This window comes from Myxine glutinosa, chromosome 1 (assembly GCF_964187855.1).
Source record: "Myxine glutinosa chromosome 1, kmMyxGlut1.1, whole genome shotgun sequence".
Taxonomy (NCBI): domain Eukaryota; kingdom Metazoa; phylum Chordata; class Myxini; order Myxiniformes; family Myxinidae; genus Myxine; species Myxine glutinosa.
Genome location: NC_136261.1, coordinates 78,812,692 through 78,828,652, shown reverse-complemented (window position 1 = coordinate 78,828,652; position 15,961 = coordinate 78,812,692). Strand labels below are relative to the sequence as shown.

General features: G+C 45.8%; 1 protein-coding gene across 6 annotated transcripts in view; it reads right to left on the bottom strand.

Moving 5' to 3' along the window:
* Positions 1-15,961, bottom strand: part of LOC137425430 (nuclear factor 1 A-type) — a 424,396-nt gene that overhangs the window by 182,297 nt on the left and 226,138 nt on the right. For 4 of the 6 annotated variants that reach the window (XM_078773764.1, XM_078773763.1, XM_078773756.1 and 1 more), the window contains 2 exons: positions 5,731-5,899; positions 1,005-1,099 (listed from right to left, as the gene is read on the bottom strand). In XM_078773764.1, the coding sequence (XP_078629890.1) occupies positions 1,005-1,099; positions 5,731-5,899 (264 nt within the window). The remainder of the gene's footprint in view (positions 1-1,004; positions 1,100-5,730; positions 5,900-15,961) is intronic. The other 2 variants (XM_078773773.1, XM_078773766.1) reach the window with 1 other exon arrangement.

Below are 15,961 nucleotides of genomic sequence, written 5' to 3'. Positions count from 1 at the left end.
GCATATTTCAGTCTCCAGTTTGGTCTATACTCAATTCTTACTCCATGCTATCTTCTGATTCTGGTGCCCTGATACAGAGCGTCGGTGTGGCCGAAGCAGTTTCTGGGCAATGTTTATTCTGGGTGGTTCGCCATTGGCTTCCCAGCAGTAGTTTAGAAACCATTTTGTAATTTGTTCGGGGTGCTCGCCTACTCTTCGCGAAGGGCACCGTGTGATCTTCGACGTCCATCAACTAATGCTGTGAGACGGGACGCCCAGTTTTACATCCGTCGGAGGGACGGCAGTTTATAGCTGGGTCGGGATTCAAACCCATCCTGACAGCCCCTCATGCTATCTTACTTAGTGCCATGCGTGGTGTCTATGGCCTCATTGTGACGTAAAAATCATTGAATGCATTGCGTCACGTGACTATGTTCAGTGCACGTCACATGAGCTGACGTCACGGAGCGTCATGAGAGGAACCGGGTGAGGCATTCATGGTTTGAGACGCAATAAAAGTTCCTCTTCATGTCGAATGGATTTCCGGCGTTTCTTTCAAGATTTCTTCATACCTCAACACAACAACATAAGTACATCCTGGTTATCTAAGAGTTCAAACAAGAAGTTTTTTTTTGAAGCACAATGTAGTAACAATTACTGTAAGTTAAAAGTGATCTTTTTCGATCTGGAAAAAATTACAGTCACTGTTACATCATTGCATCGATTATAAGGGACCACAGCATAATGATGGCACGGCCCGAAGGCATAGCCGTCTCGCGTCATAAATAAATAAAGAATACAACAACAACACAACAACATGCATTTTAATATATAAATAAATAAATAAATAAATAATCCAACAAAAATAACCATTTATATAAATAAACAATAAACGAATAATAAAATGCATACGTCTGCACATTTGCATGCGTAAGTCTGCGCAAGTATGCGAGAAAGAAAGTACAAGTGTTAGTTCTGAGAGCAGCTGTCAAACCTTTCTTTGTGCATGTACAAGAGTTTCCCACCTGAGGGTGCTGGGAATGTAAGTTTACAAGGGCTGGATCACGTGGCCCCACACTGAAGGAGCGGTTTGTAGTGGGTGTTATGGGTGAGGTGTAAGCTGAAAAGGAGGAAGAAAAGTCAGGAGTGAGGGCAGGGACACAAGGAATATAGAGGGGAACAGGGTGCAAGGGGTGGGAGAGACATGTTTTCATTCAATCAGGAAGAGAAACAATGAAATGCATGCAGTAAAAGGAAGTGACCTATGACAGAAGGAAGTGAATTTCCACCATTACCAAAAAAAAAAAAACAGAAACAACCAAAAAAAAAACATTGACTCTGTCGGCGGTGACTTTTGTGATAATGCTGGATTTATCCTTTTTCTTTTTTTTTTCTCGCACAGCAAATAAAAACATGCATAAATAATTCTCGCTCAACACATGCAGCGTGAGAGAGGCTCTGAAAGGCTCAGTGTTTTCATTCACCGGGGACCATGAGAACCTCTCACATTTCAAAATTTTTCTTGGACCTGGCAGTGCCGAGCAATTAATTAAAGGCGCCCATTCTTCCTGAGAACTGCAGAATGCAAACACAACTCCCCCCCCCCCCCCCCCCAAACCGCCCCATCCACCCAGCTAAAAAACCTTGCGGTCCAGTGAGCCTCATCCAACAAATTCTCTTCTGTGGCGTTTGCTGGGCGCTGGGGAGCTGATGCAAACCCAAAGCAAGAGCGGGGCCAAATTTGTCGAGGGACTGTGCGTGCCCAGCACAGACATGCTACAACAGCTTGCGGCCATTACAGAGCTGAGATTTACATGAGGGTCCCAGGTGCGGTGCAGAGTGCGAGGGGCAAGGAGGAGGAGGAGGGGAGGACTTGGTGTTTTAAGCCAGGCGGTGCCAGGTGTACTTGGTGACGTGGGCTGAACCATGCCCTACGCTCTTGCCTGTCTTTACGGTACCCCGTGCTTGTTTCAACAACACACAACCATATCTGTGCCTCTTGAAGCAAAAGTTTCCTGCCAGCCATGTAGGGATATGTGCTGCACACCATTTTTCTACCCCTCTCTTGCCGGCCTCCGCTGCAGCTTTCGCTTTGCACTGCCCCCCTCGCCACTGTTTAGTTTTCCATTGCAAACATAGCGTCGCTGCCTTCGCACACTGCTCCCCACTTCTAGCGCCCACCCTCTCGCACACTGTACGTATCCGTACATTCTTCTCCTGGCTTCGACTACATACAGATCAATATATAACTGGGTTAACAGAAAGAAAAAAAGAAGTGCATGCTGAATGAATGGACACAGCTGGTCAGCAGACAAAGCCTGACTTGGCCGAGCGGGTAAAGGCATCAACACCCGGATGGATAAGAAAGTACTGGTGGCTTTATGTCTCAGTTGATTCCCAGGATCAAGCTATGCAGATTTAACATCCAGCTGAAAACTTTATACTGGGCTCTTCTGAAGCAGCCTTTCCCACAATAGCTTTTCTCTCTGTAATACCCATTCCCCCAACCCTATCTCCTCGGTGCCACACTTTCCGCTCCTCTAAGGCCCCATGCGCTATTCAGCAAAAGTATTGGGCCGGTAAGCGAACATGCAGGGTTATTTGCACACGTTCGCCTCCAAGCCTAGGATTTAATCCATAGGTTTGAATCCACCCTAATGTGTACCCTACTTTTGAATCCCGACTCAGCTATAAACTGCCATCCTGGTGTTTCACGGGCAGGGTGAATCGTTAATGTGTGTGCCGTTCCTTCCGATGGACGTTAAACGGGCATCCCATCTACCATAATTAGTTGAAGGATGTTACAAATCCCATGGTGTCCTTCACAAAGAGGAGGTGAGCTATCACCGACACCCGAAACAAATGACAAATGCCTGCCCTAACCAGCAGAGGGCATTGCACCAGTGGCACAGGCATGTCCTCAGCCAATGATGCTACCCCGCAGCCATATGCTGCTTACGAAATAATAATATTTGCACACGGCAGTTTGGTTTATTTCGTGCTCCAGTGTCGTTGAAACTTGTATCGAATTTTCGTAGATATCAGATATAATATTGCACGATTCCTCCAGAGTAGGTGCACGATGAGCGGTGGATTGTGGTCGGCGGATGGATTCTGGTTGTCAAATGACGTTCCACGATGTCCCAGAGCGGTTAACTTGGGTTTAAGTTTTGCTTCTGTGTTGGCCATTTCAGATTTACAATGTCGTTCTTATACTAATTCCCAAGAGATAGTGGTATGGCAAGGTGAGTTGATATGCTGGTGCATGCACAGGCCCTGGCTGTGCAGCACCAGCCAAACACATCACAATAAGATGCGTGCCGATTTTCATTGCGGGAAAATCGTGCGGGTGCAGGTTGAGATGCTTCAGTTAAAGAGTGGACATGCTGTCTCGAACATTTGCAAACTAGATCGGCACTCGGTAGAGTGCACACCTCCACCTGGCTGGCCATACCACTCAATGGTGAAGAATCACTTTAAAATTTCTACTACCTGGATCTGGATCTTCACCAAAATTGAATCGATTCTTCCTTGTCACACACCCAACCTGTCCAACAAGTCTAGTCCAAATCCATCCATAACTTTTTGAGATATCCTGCTATGTATCGTTTTTGGCCCGATCTCCGGATGGTGAAGAATCACTTAAAGAATTAAACAATTCTCATATCCGAATCCATATTCAGATCTTCACCAAAATCCAATCGAATCGTCATTGTTAGACACCCAACCGGCCCACCAAGTTTCGTCCAAATCCATCCACAACTTTTCGAGATATCCTGCCATGTATCGTTTTTGGTCCTGTCTCCCAATGGTGAAGAATCACTTCTAGTAGCCGGATCCGAATCCGGATCTTCACCAAAATCTAATCATTTCGTCCTTGTGACATACGCTACAGAAACTAATCCTCTGCCAAATTTCGCCCGAACCCGTCCACAACTTTTTGAGATATTTAGTTAACAAACGGACAGACAGTGGTGAAAACATAACCTCCGCCACCAAAGGTAAATAGTGTATATACATAAATATATACAGTCACGTGAAAAAGTAAGTACACCCCATGTAAAGTTTTGACTTTTTCAACATATTTCAACATACAGCTATTTGATCTTCATTTCAACAATATTGACAGATAAAGGTGATATAATATAACAACTATCATGAAACATTTACATTTTGTAGTCCATTGTAGAATTTAAATAAACATAAATGCAAATTTCGCATGTGGAAAAAGTAAGTACACCCATACATTTATCACTACTTCAAATACCTAAAATTAGAATCAGGTGCACCAGCTCAGGTGCAAATGATTAGAACATCGTTGGAGAGGATCTTGGAGGAACCTGTCTTATTTAAACCTCAGACATTTAGTTTGGTTTGCTCTTTGTTGTTGAAGTGTGCGGCGTCACCATGACTAGATCAAAAGAGCTCTCTGAGGCCTTCATAAAGAAGGTTATATATGTCTACGAGTCTGGGCAGGGATTTAAAAAGATCTCCAAACAATTTGAAATCAATCATTCGACTGTCCGGAAGATCATCTACAACTGGAGAAGATTCCAAACAACTGCCAACTTGTTCAGGCCAGGCCGCCCCAGCAAGTTCAGCCCGAGAACAGACCGCAAGATGCTGAAAGAAGTCTCTAAGAACCCCAGAATGTCATCACGAGACCTACAGGTAGGTCTTGCCACTGTTGATGTCAAAGTGCACGGCTCTACCATCACAAAGAGGCTGCACAAATTTGATCTACATGGGAGGTGTGCCAGGAGGAAACCTTTGCTGTCCAGAAAGAACATCAGGGCAAGACTAAAGTTTGCCAATGAACACCTAGGCAAAGACCAGCACTTCTGGAACAATGTGCTCTGGACAGATGAGTCAAAGGTAGAGCTATTTGGTCACAGTACCAGAAGACATGTTTGGCGAAAACCAAGGACAGCATTTGACATCAAGAACCTGATACCAACTGTAAAGCATGGTGGTGGAAATATTATGGTTTGGGGCAGCTTTGCTGCATCAGGGCCTGGGCAGCTCACCATCATAGAATCCACTATGAATTCTTCATTATACCAGAGGGTGCTTGAGGATAATGTGAGGCCATCTGTCGGAGAAGTTGAAGCTCAACCGAAGGTGGACCTTGCAACACGACAATGACCCTAAACATACCAGTAAATCCACCAAGGAATGGCTGAAAAGAAAGAAATGGAGGGTTCTGGAATGGCCAAGTCAAAGCCCGGATCTAAATCCTATCGAGATGTTGTGGGGGGATTTGAAACGAGCTGTGCATGCAAGAAACCCCTCAAACATCGCACAGCTGAAAGAATTCTGCATGGAGAAGTGGGCAAAAATTTCTCCCAGTCGATGTCAGAGACTGGTAGACAGTTATAAGAAACGCCTACTTGAGGATGTTTCTGCCAAAGGGGGCAATACCACCTATTAGAGCCAAGGGTGTACTTACTTTTTCCACATGCGAAATTTGCATTTATGTTTATTTAAATCATACAATGGACTACAAAATGTAAATGTTTTATGATATTTGTTATATTATATCACCTTTATCTCTCAATATTGTTGAAATGAAGATGAAATAGCTGTATGTTGAAATATGTTGAAAAAGTCAAAACTTTACATGGGGTGTACTTACTTTTTCACGTGACTGTATATGTATATGTATATGTATATATATATACAGCTTACAAATAAGAGAAGCCCAAGCAATGCTGGTGGTGCAGTTACAGAGCGAGATTGTGAGATACTCACTCGGTGATGATTGAGATGGCGATCCTGTGTCGGAGCTCGTGCTGATAGGCTTGGTGTCGACCACGGACATGGAGAGGGGCACAGGCCGGGGCATAGGCGGAGGGGGTGGTGGAAGCATTGACGTCGGGAAAAGTGCTGTCGTGACTTTTGCTTGATTGCTCGAGCTGGGCTGGTAGGAGTGTGGGTTAAAGAAGCGGAGCGATGCAAGTTGATTCAAACAAAAATCCCATGAAAACTATTCTACATTTTTGCCAAATTACTGTTCTGCCTTTTTCATTGTACCCGTGACGGACTTGAGCCATCAGTCGGGTGGATTCATAAGTCACATGCAGTGAGCATATGGTAGGAAAATGAAATCAGACAATTTAATGAATTAATCAGTCCACCATACTATTCCTCCTGAGCCATTTTTAACATTGATTTAAGGCTCATGATGGAGCTTGTACATATATCAAATGTAGACCAAGAACATAAAGGGACATAAGTGGCACTTTTACGTAAAATACATTTTTTTTATACCGGTGAAAGCAGCATAGTATGTACATCACATATGATTTGATCTTCGAACAAAACATCATGAGCCATAACTTCACGAGCCATGAGCCATGGCTGCCAACATATGGTTGGTTGTCCAGCTCTATGCTTTTAAAGTTAGTGTTAAGCAAGTAAGCAGCAAGTACACTTTTTTTGGTCTTACTATACTACTTGGCCGAGGTCGGATTCGAACTACCGACCACCAGACTCGGTGCAGACACTCTGACCATGCATTGTGCCATCGAGTCTGGTGTAAGTGAGCGTGCGCAATGGGTCGAATGTTGTTTGTCCATGCTCTATTCTTTTTAAGTGCTGAGCATCAAACGAGGAAGCACCACACGACAAACAATGCTGAGCGTGTGTGTGTCTGTGTGTGTGTATACATATATATATATATATATATATATATATATATATATATATATATATATATATATGTACATCACATGTACATTGTCAGGTCGACTCCATATGATGAGTGGATACCAGAGATAACGTCACCGCGTGGCAGGCGGTGCGTATCGCTCCCAGCAAGGTGCAGCAGCAGCTGTATGGGACACCTTGCTGGCGGTTCTCCACTGATGATATGAAGGTCGCATAGTGACTGATATATATATATATATATATATATACACCCTACTGTACATGTTAATGCGGGCAAGGGGTTCACAAGGGGAGATGCAGAAAAATAGGGCAAAATGGAGAACATTGTCATGGGGCCTGCAAGCCTAACCCCCACTCTAGCAGGGAAAATGGCCTTAAATGCCTGTTCTTGTTGTTGTTGTTGTTGTTGTTGTACATGTACACAGTGAAAAGACTTTGCCATAAAGTCCTGTAGCTCTTTCAAAGTTGCTATTGGCCTCTTCGTGGCCTCTCTGATCAGTCCCCTCTTTGCTTGGTCATCCAGTTTGGAGGGACGGCCTAATTTAGGCTGGATCTTGGTGGTATCATACACATTCCACTTCTTAATGATTGTCTTGACTGTGCTCCAAGGGATATTCAAGACCTTTGAAATATTTTATACCCAGCCCCTGATCTGTGCCTTTCCACAACTTTATCCCGGAGAACTTTTGAAAGCTCCTTGGTGCTCATGGTTGAGTCTTTGTTGTGAAATGCACTACCCAGCATAGGAAACCGACAGGAACAACTTATTGTATTCTGAAATTATCAGAATCAATACAATTGAATACAGGTGGAGGCCAATTAACTTGGTGTGTGATTTTGAAGGTGATTGGTTACATCTGAGCTAATTTACAATTGCTATTATAAGGGGGGACACTTATCCAACCAAGAGATTCTAGTTTTGAACTTTTAATGAATTTTCTGAAATTTGTAGAATTTGTTTTTCACTTGGAAGTTGTGGGTTACGATGTGCAAATAAAGGTGGAAAAAGTCAGGTTTAATGCATTTTAATTCCAGGCTATACAACAACAACAACCGGCATTTTAAGGCCATTTTCCCTGCAAGAGCGGGGGTTAGCCTTGCGGTCCCCATGACAATCTTCTCCATTTTGCCCTATTTTCTGCATCTCCCCTTGTTAAACCCCTTGCCCGCATTTCTTCTTCCACCACCTTTAGCCAAGTCTTTCTCGGTCTTCCCCGTCCTCTACTTCCTTCTACATTCATTTCCATCACTCTTCTCAACCAGTCACTTTCATCCTTCCTCAACACATGACCAAACCATCTCAACCTGTTCCTCTTCACAGCAGCAATCACAGGCTCTATTCCCATCATCTTTTGCAATTCATCATTTGTCTTCCTCTCTCTCAACGATACTCCGCACATCCGTCGAACCATTCGCATTTCCACCCTTTCCAACCTTCGTTGCTGCTCTACGTTCATTACCCATGTCTCGCTCCCATAAATCATAACACTTCTCACACATGCAGCATACACCTTTCCCTTCAGCTTCAACGACACTCCCCTCATCATCAGCACGCCACTCAATTCCCGAAACTTCTTCCATGCACATCTTACTCGAGCAACCGTTGCCGAGTCTGATCCACCTTCTCCATTCAGCATGTCTCCGAGGTAGCAAAATGTTTTCACACCTTCCAGCTTCACGCCGTCTCCAAGATGCAACTCAACATTTCCTCCATCTGCAGCTCCCTCTGTGCACACCTTACATTTGAATGTAGCTGCCACACTGGTTAATGACCCTCTCAGACCACTACATTTTTGATGAACCCACTCAGAGCACATTGTACACTGAATGGAGTTCACTCCGACACCCTTCCTACACACAGCACAGGGCCACTTCCCAGCTCTTTCCACCTCACCACATGCTTTACCACTTGCCATCACCTTCGTCTTTCCGATATGCACCTTCAGACATTTTGTCTCCATACATTCCTTCCACGTGTTCATCTTTTCCTTCAGTCCATCCATACTTTCCGCAATCTACACCAGATCATCTGCATACAACAACTCCCACGGTAAACCCTCCTTTACGTTCTGACCCAGCACCTCCATGACAGCTACAAATAGTAGTGGACTTAGTACCGACCCCTGATGCACTCCCACCTTCACCTCAAACTCACCACTGTTCTCGTCCTTTGTCCTTACAGCTGTGCGTGCTCTTTTGTACATTGCCATCACTACTCTGATCAACCATTCCTCCACTCCTAACTTCCTCAATGCCCATGTCAATACTTTGCGTGGAACCCGATCGAATGCTTTCTCCAGATCAACAAACCCAAGAAACAACTTCTTCCTCTTCTCCATGTACTTCTCCTGCAACTGCCTCACAATGAAAAGTGCGTCTGTCGTTCCTCTTCCTGGCATGAATCCAAACTGCATTTCGTCGATCTTCACTTTCTTCCTTATCCTCCTCTCCAACACCCTTTCCAATACCTTCATTCCATGCTCCAATAACTTTATCGCTCGGTATGAGCCACACTCCAGAGGGTCACCTTTCCCCTTGTATAGAGGGACGAGGGTACTCAGTTCCCAATCCACTGGAATGCGGCCTTCTTTCACCACCAGATTACAGATCTCTGTCATTCTCTTCACACCCCAACTTCCTGCTGCCTTCAACATATCTCCCACAACTCCCGTCGGCCCTCCCGCTTTTCTACCCTTCATTGCTTTTATCGCTTCCTCAACTTCCTTCTCAGTTATCTTCTCTGCCGGTCCTAAAACTGGGTTACTCTCTATATTGCCATCCCATTCATTCTCTGTATTCAACAGCATTTCCATATATCTTTTCCATTTTCCTTTAATTCCATCTGGGTCGACAACGATTTGTCCCACTTCATCCTTCAAGCAACTCACCCCCATCACATCACACCTCTCTTTCGCTATCTGCTTTGCAATCCTGAATACTGCTTTCTGACCCTCTTCCGAATCCAAGCGTTCTCCGAACATTTTCCTACATGCCTCCTGCACCTTTGCTACCTCTTTCTTTGCAGCCTTCCTGGCTGCCTTATAACTTTCATGCTCTGCTGTTTCTGCTCCCGTACCCTTCGCCTTCTGCCACTCCTTGAACTTCTTCCTCTTCTCGTCAATCCTCTTTCCAACTTCATCATCCCACCACCATGTTTCCGAGTGCCTCGGTGGTCCTTTTGTCCATCCACATACCTCACCAACGGCTCCCAACAGACTAGCTTTCATTGACATCCAACCACTTTCAAGCTCAACCACATCATCCTCGACCCTACTCAGCCTCTCTTTTAATGCCTCCCTTACTGTCACCTCTTTCAACCTCCACACCTTCATTCTCGGTTGGTACTTCACCCGCCGAGCTCTCCTCGCACCTTTCACCCTTACGTCGCAGACAACCAAGTGGTGCTGTGAAACAGCCTCCTCCCCCGGGATCACCTTTCTGTCCCGGAGGTGCCCCCTATCTCGCCTACGCACCATCAGGTAGTCAACGGTTGTCGTCGACCCACCTGACGTGTATGTAACAAGCTTATTATCCTCTTTCTGGAACTGAGTATTACAAATCAACAAATCAGCTCCATTAGCAAACTCCAAGATCCTTCCACCTTCTCCATTTCTCACACCATATCCGTAACCCCCATGAACTCCGTCAGAACCATCCATACTCCTTCCCACATGTCCATTTAGGTCTCCCTCCTACCACAACAACCTCCTCATCTTTCAACGTTTTCCATCAGCTTCTCTATCGCACACCAGAACTTGTCCTTCTCTTCATCGCTTCGACCAACCTGCGGAGCATATCCCGAGACGACGTTCACCAAGAGCTTTCCATCATCATTTTCACCATCATCAACCTATCACTCACTCTAGTCACACTCACCACACTGTCTACAAACTCCTCAGAAAACAGGACACCAACACCATTCATGCCTCCAGGCACCCTTGCCACACAAACTTGTATTTCTGTCCCTGCCTACCCTTCACCATTCTCACACCACTTCCCTTCCATCGCGTCTCTTGCACACAACATATGTCCACTCTTCTTCTGACCAATACTTCCACCACTTCTCCTGATCTCCTGTCATTGTCCCTACATTCCATGTCCCAAACCTCAGAAACCGATCTCCACTTCGGGCTGTACCCTGCCCACATGTAGTTGTAATTGTCATGGTTCTCTTTTTGGAGGCAATGTTTTTATGGCCGGATGCCCTTCCTGACGCCAACCGTCTTAGTCGCCTCTTACGACACGCAGGGATACGGCGTACCTATTCTTATCCAGGGTACACACTGGGAAACGTTTAAAACATGGAAATTCTGGGGGGTGGGGGGGGGGGGCGGCGTCAGCATCACGGCTGCGGTTTAAACATATTTAAATAAATATTTAAACAAAACCATGAAAAACAATCTGGGAAAAGTCTCTAAGTGAGAACGTGGATTTGAGAAAGCAGGAGCAGAGGTGAAGAAAAACGAGATATAGGGGGGCGGGCACAAGTCGAGACGAGAGGCCGCACGAGACACCAGGCCGCACGAGGCGCACGAGGCGCGAACAAAGAAACGACTAATTTCACACAAATTTGCAACAACTACAAAACCAAAACCAAATAGAAACACACAATAACACATACACAACAAAATATGCAGCGGAAATTTGACAAAGAAACGAACGGGAAAACACTCAAACTTTGATGCCGTGGAGAGATCGAAGCAAGCCTTCGTCGCTCGAGGGACCTGAAGTCCATCCATTCACGAGCATCCATCACAGGCTCTATTCCCATCATCTTTCGCAATTCATCATTTGTCTTCCTCTCTCTCAACAATACTCCGCACATTCACCGAACCATTCGCATTTCCACCCTTTCCAGCCTTCGTTGCTGATCTACGCTCATTACCCATGTCTCGCTCCCATAAATCACAACAACCTCTCACACATGCAGCATACACCTTTCCCTTCAGCTTCAACGACACTCCCCTCCTCGTCAGCATGCCTCTCAGTTCCCGAAACTTCTTCTGTGCACATCTCAGTCTAGCAACTGTGTAAAAAGACAATAAAATGGCTATAAGACAATAAAATGTGTAAAATCTTTGAAAGGGGGTGTAGACTTTCTATAGGGACAGTGATTTATTTATATATATATATATATATATATATATATAGATACACATATATATATATATATATATATATATATATATTATATATATATATATATATATACATATTATATAAAACACAGTTTGTGTGTGTGTATGTTACCGATAGACTCCTAAACGGAGAGGGCTTACGTGCTTGATATTTGGCATAGACATGCCCATTGAGCCTGGGACGAACATGGCCGAACTCAAAATATTTGAATGATCCATATTTTTTATTCATATTAACCTCAGCGCATTTCAGCGAAGTACCCACTAATCTCAGCCAGTTCCAGAGCAGCTCGCTGATATTCGCTCAGAGCGATCACGTGATGTTCCATCCCGTCACACGTCACACGTTTTTTTCACCTTTTATGCGATCGTGTTTTGTATCGATTTTGTGCGATATGAATTAAATGTCTTTGAAACAGCTGTGAAACGTCTTTCCACAACCCTTCCGTAACCGATTGGAGCAGTTTATTGCCGCACAAAACGAGATCCGCGAAGCGAGTTGGTCGAGTCGTGCTGACCAGATGGCGACACGGCGGCTTCACTTTTCACGGAGTATGAGCGTTCTATATATTTTCAATTCAGTGCGCCCAGTGATTTGTGGCATAGGACATGACCATTTGGCCTTCACGGTGTAATTTGTGCGAGGCTTTTGTCCGAGTGAGCTTGAGTCGAGAGGGCGAATGTACGGGTTGGGAATGTACGGGTCTCCCTTCCCCCGCCCGGCAACGCCGGTACTGGAGGACGTCACAGGATCGGTGAGTCTCCAAAATCCGCTTCGTGCTGTTGCGAATATGCAGGACTATGTCCGATTGTTGTGCTGCTCTCCGACCATGAGAACTGCAAACGTCATTGTTGACTGGCCATCCCTTCCCTCCCCATTCCCCTCCCCCCTCCGTCCCCCCTCCCTTCCCCCTCCACCCTCCACCCTACCCCTCCCCTTCACCCCTCCCCTTCTCTCCCCCCCTCCCTCCCCCTCCATTTTCCCCCTCCTCCTCCCTTTCCCCTCCCCCTCCCTTTTCCCCCTCCCCACTCCCCCTCCCTTTTCCCCCTCCCCCTCCCTTTTCCCCCTCCCCCTCCCCCTCCCTTTCCCCCTCCCCCTCCCTTTCCCCCTCCCCCTCCCCCTCCCCCTCCCTTCCCCCTCCACTCTACCCCCTCCACCCTACCCCCTCCCCTTCTCCCCTACCCCTCCCTTTTCCCCTCCCCTCCCCCACCCTTCTCCCCCTCCCCTCCCCCACCCTTCTCCCCTCCCCCTCTTCTCCCCCCCCCCCCGTTCCCCTCCCCTCCCCTCCCCCGCCCGGCAATGCCGGGTACTTCTGCCGGGTCCCCCCTCCCCTCCCCCTCCCCTCCCCCTTCCCCTCCCCCCTCCCATCCCTCACCCTCCCCATCCCCCCTTTCTTCCCTCTCCCCTCCCCCCTCCCCCTCCCCCCCTCCCCCTCCCACTCTTCTCCCCTCCCCCCTCCCACTCTTCTCCCCTCCCCCCCCCTTCCCCTCCCCTCCGTTCCCCTCCCCTCCCCTCCCCCGCCCGGCAATGCCGGGTACTTCTGCTAGTATAAAATAAAACACAAACACATATGATTGCATGTATTCGCAGTCCGATTCAATTCAGATTCCGACAGGATAGTGCAGAGGTAGTGCACGTACCTTTGAGTTGTCTTGCCTGAGTTTGATTCCCAACCTAACTATAAAATGTCAGATTGGTACTTCAAAGGCTAACACATTACCAGGTTCACCATCTCTCAGACGGAGGTTAAGCTGCGCGTCCCATCTGCTAGCTTTAGTTGGTGGATGTTAAAGATTCCACGCTTTCAGTCAGGCCGAGCAAGACTGTTTCATGAAACACTTTCCTGGCTGACCCCAGTCGTAGTAGTGGTAGTCGTAGTAGTAGTCGTCATTACGTGTACACAATTTCCAGTTCTGTTGAGTAACTAGACTTCACGCCCGTATCTCAGAATGACATTTTGTGGGACGTCAGTTCCAGGTTAGGCCTGTAGATTTCATCATTTCTGGAGTTGGGTCACAGCAACCTGTTGATGCAATATGCCCTGTTTATAACTTCAGGGAGGAATTTGGAGTTTGCTCAGAGTGCAGATATAACTGCCAGCTCAGGGAAACCAGAGGGAGGTGCGTTTTGGGTTTCAATCAGAAATGAAACATTGATTGCTTTGTTCTGTTATCGATTTGTTATGTGGATGAATAATAGAACAAAGCAATCAATATACATATCATGTTATATTCTTTATATGGAATCAAGCGCAAAGAGCACGTACATTTTGTTTCAAAACCTGAGAAATAAGAACGGCTATAATGAAAACATGAAATGTCAGTGAATAGTAAGAAATTAAAGTCAATTATTATTATAAAGTCAATGAGACTTTCCAGCACAACTGCGACAAGCTTCACTTGCAGTCTTAATCAAATTGCGCTTTACCTAATCTCCAAATGTTAATGAAATACAAATCAAGATGAAAACAATCAATTGCACGTCATGGTGGACGTGCCAGATGGGTCAAAGGTCAGATGCTTTTGTCACATATGTAATCAGCTTTTAGGTTGTTTGTTTTTTTCAAGAATATACAGTCACGTGAAAAAGTAAGTACACCCCATGTAAAGTTTTGACTTTTTCAACATATTTCAACATACAGCTATTTGATCTTCACTTCAACAATATTGACAGATAAAGGTGATATAATATAACAAATATCATGAAACATTTACATTTTGTAGTCCATTGTATAATTTAAATAAACATAAATGCAAATTTCGCATGTGGAAAAAGTAAGTACACCCCTACATTTATCACTGCTTCAAATACCTAAAATTAGAATCAGGTGCACCAGCTCAGGTGCAAATGATTAGAACATCGTTAGAGAGGATCTTGGAGGAACCTGTCTTATTTAAACCTCAGACATTTAGTTTGGTTTTCTCTTTGTTGTTGAAGTGTGCGGCGTCACCATGCCTAGATCAAAAAAGCTCTCTGAGGCCTTCAGAAAGAAGCTTATAGATGCCTACGAGTCTGGGAAGGGATTTAAAAAGATCTCCAAACAATTTGAAATCAATCTTCTGTCTACCGCAGGCAGGTAGGTGGTCTTTCTGTCTTCTACCGACTCCTCTCCGACCTTGCTCCCCCAGCTCTCTCTGTGCTCTGTCCCCCAAATATTCCTACAGGTCGCACAAGATCTGCCAGCAACCCTCTGATGGTTAAACTGCCGAAATCTCGGCTCTGTGCTCACCTTCACTCTTTCATCCCTCTTTTCTCCCGCCTCTGGAACAAACTCCCACACTCCCTTTAATCCCACTCCTCCCTCCAGGGCTTTAAAACAGCTGTTCACCACCATCTCTTATCTTCCCCCATCCAAAACCTTGATCTTTTCTACCCCCACTAATTCACCCCAGCTCCACCTTGTTTGAAATTCCAACTTCTTTCCTGGAAGTCCTGGCAGTGTCCATATGTTTTATACCTCTCCCACCCCCCCCCCTTCCCATGCCTCCCCCCAAAGCCCTCTCCCTCCCACAGATCTCTCGATGTCTCCATGTCTCTCGGTCCCTGCTCTCAAATGTTGTGTTTGTGTCCTTCCCCCTCTCTCCCCATCTTGTCTACCGCTCCCGATGTTATTTGTTTTATGTGTCGGTTTGTCTGTTTGTCTTTCTGTGTGATTAATGTTCGCTCTTTCACGAGCCTCGATCTTGAATACAAAAAAAAAAAAAAATCATTCGACTGTCCGGACGATCATCTACAAGTGGAGATGATGCCAAACAACTGCCAACTCGTTCAGGCCAGGCGGCCCCAGCAAGTTCAGCCCGAGAGCAGACCGCAAGATGCTGAAAGAGGTCTCGAAGAACCCTGGAATGTCATCACGGGACCTACAGGTAGCTCTTGCCACTGTTGATGTCAAAGTGCACGAGTCTACCATTAGAAAGAGGCTGCACAAATTTGATCTACATGGGAGGTGTGCCAGGAGGAAACCGTTGCTGTCCAGAAAGAACATCAGGGCAAGACTAAAGTTTGCCAATGAACACCTCGGCAAAGACCAGCACTTCTGGAACAATGTGCTCTGGACAGATGAGTCAAAGGTAGATCTATTTGGCCACAGTACCAGAAGACATGTTTGGCGAAAACCAAAGACAGTATTTGACCACAAGAACCTGATACCAACTGTAAAGCATGGTGGTGGAAA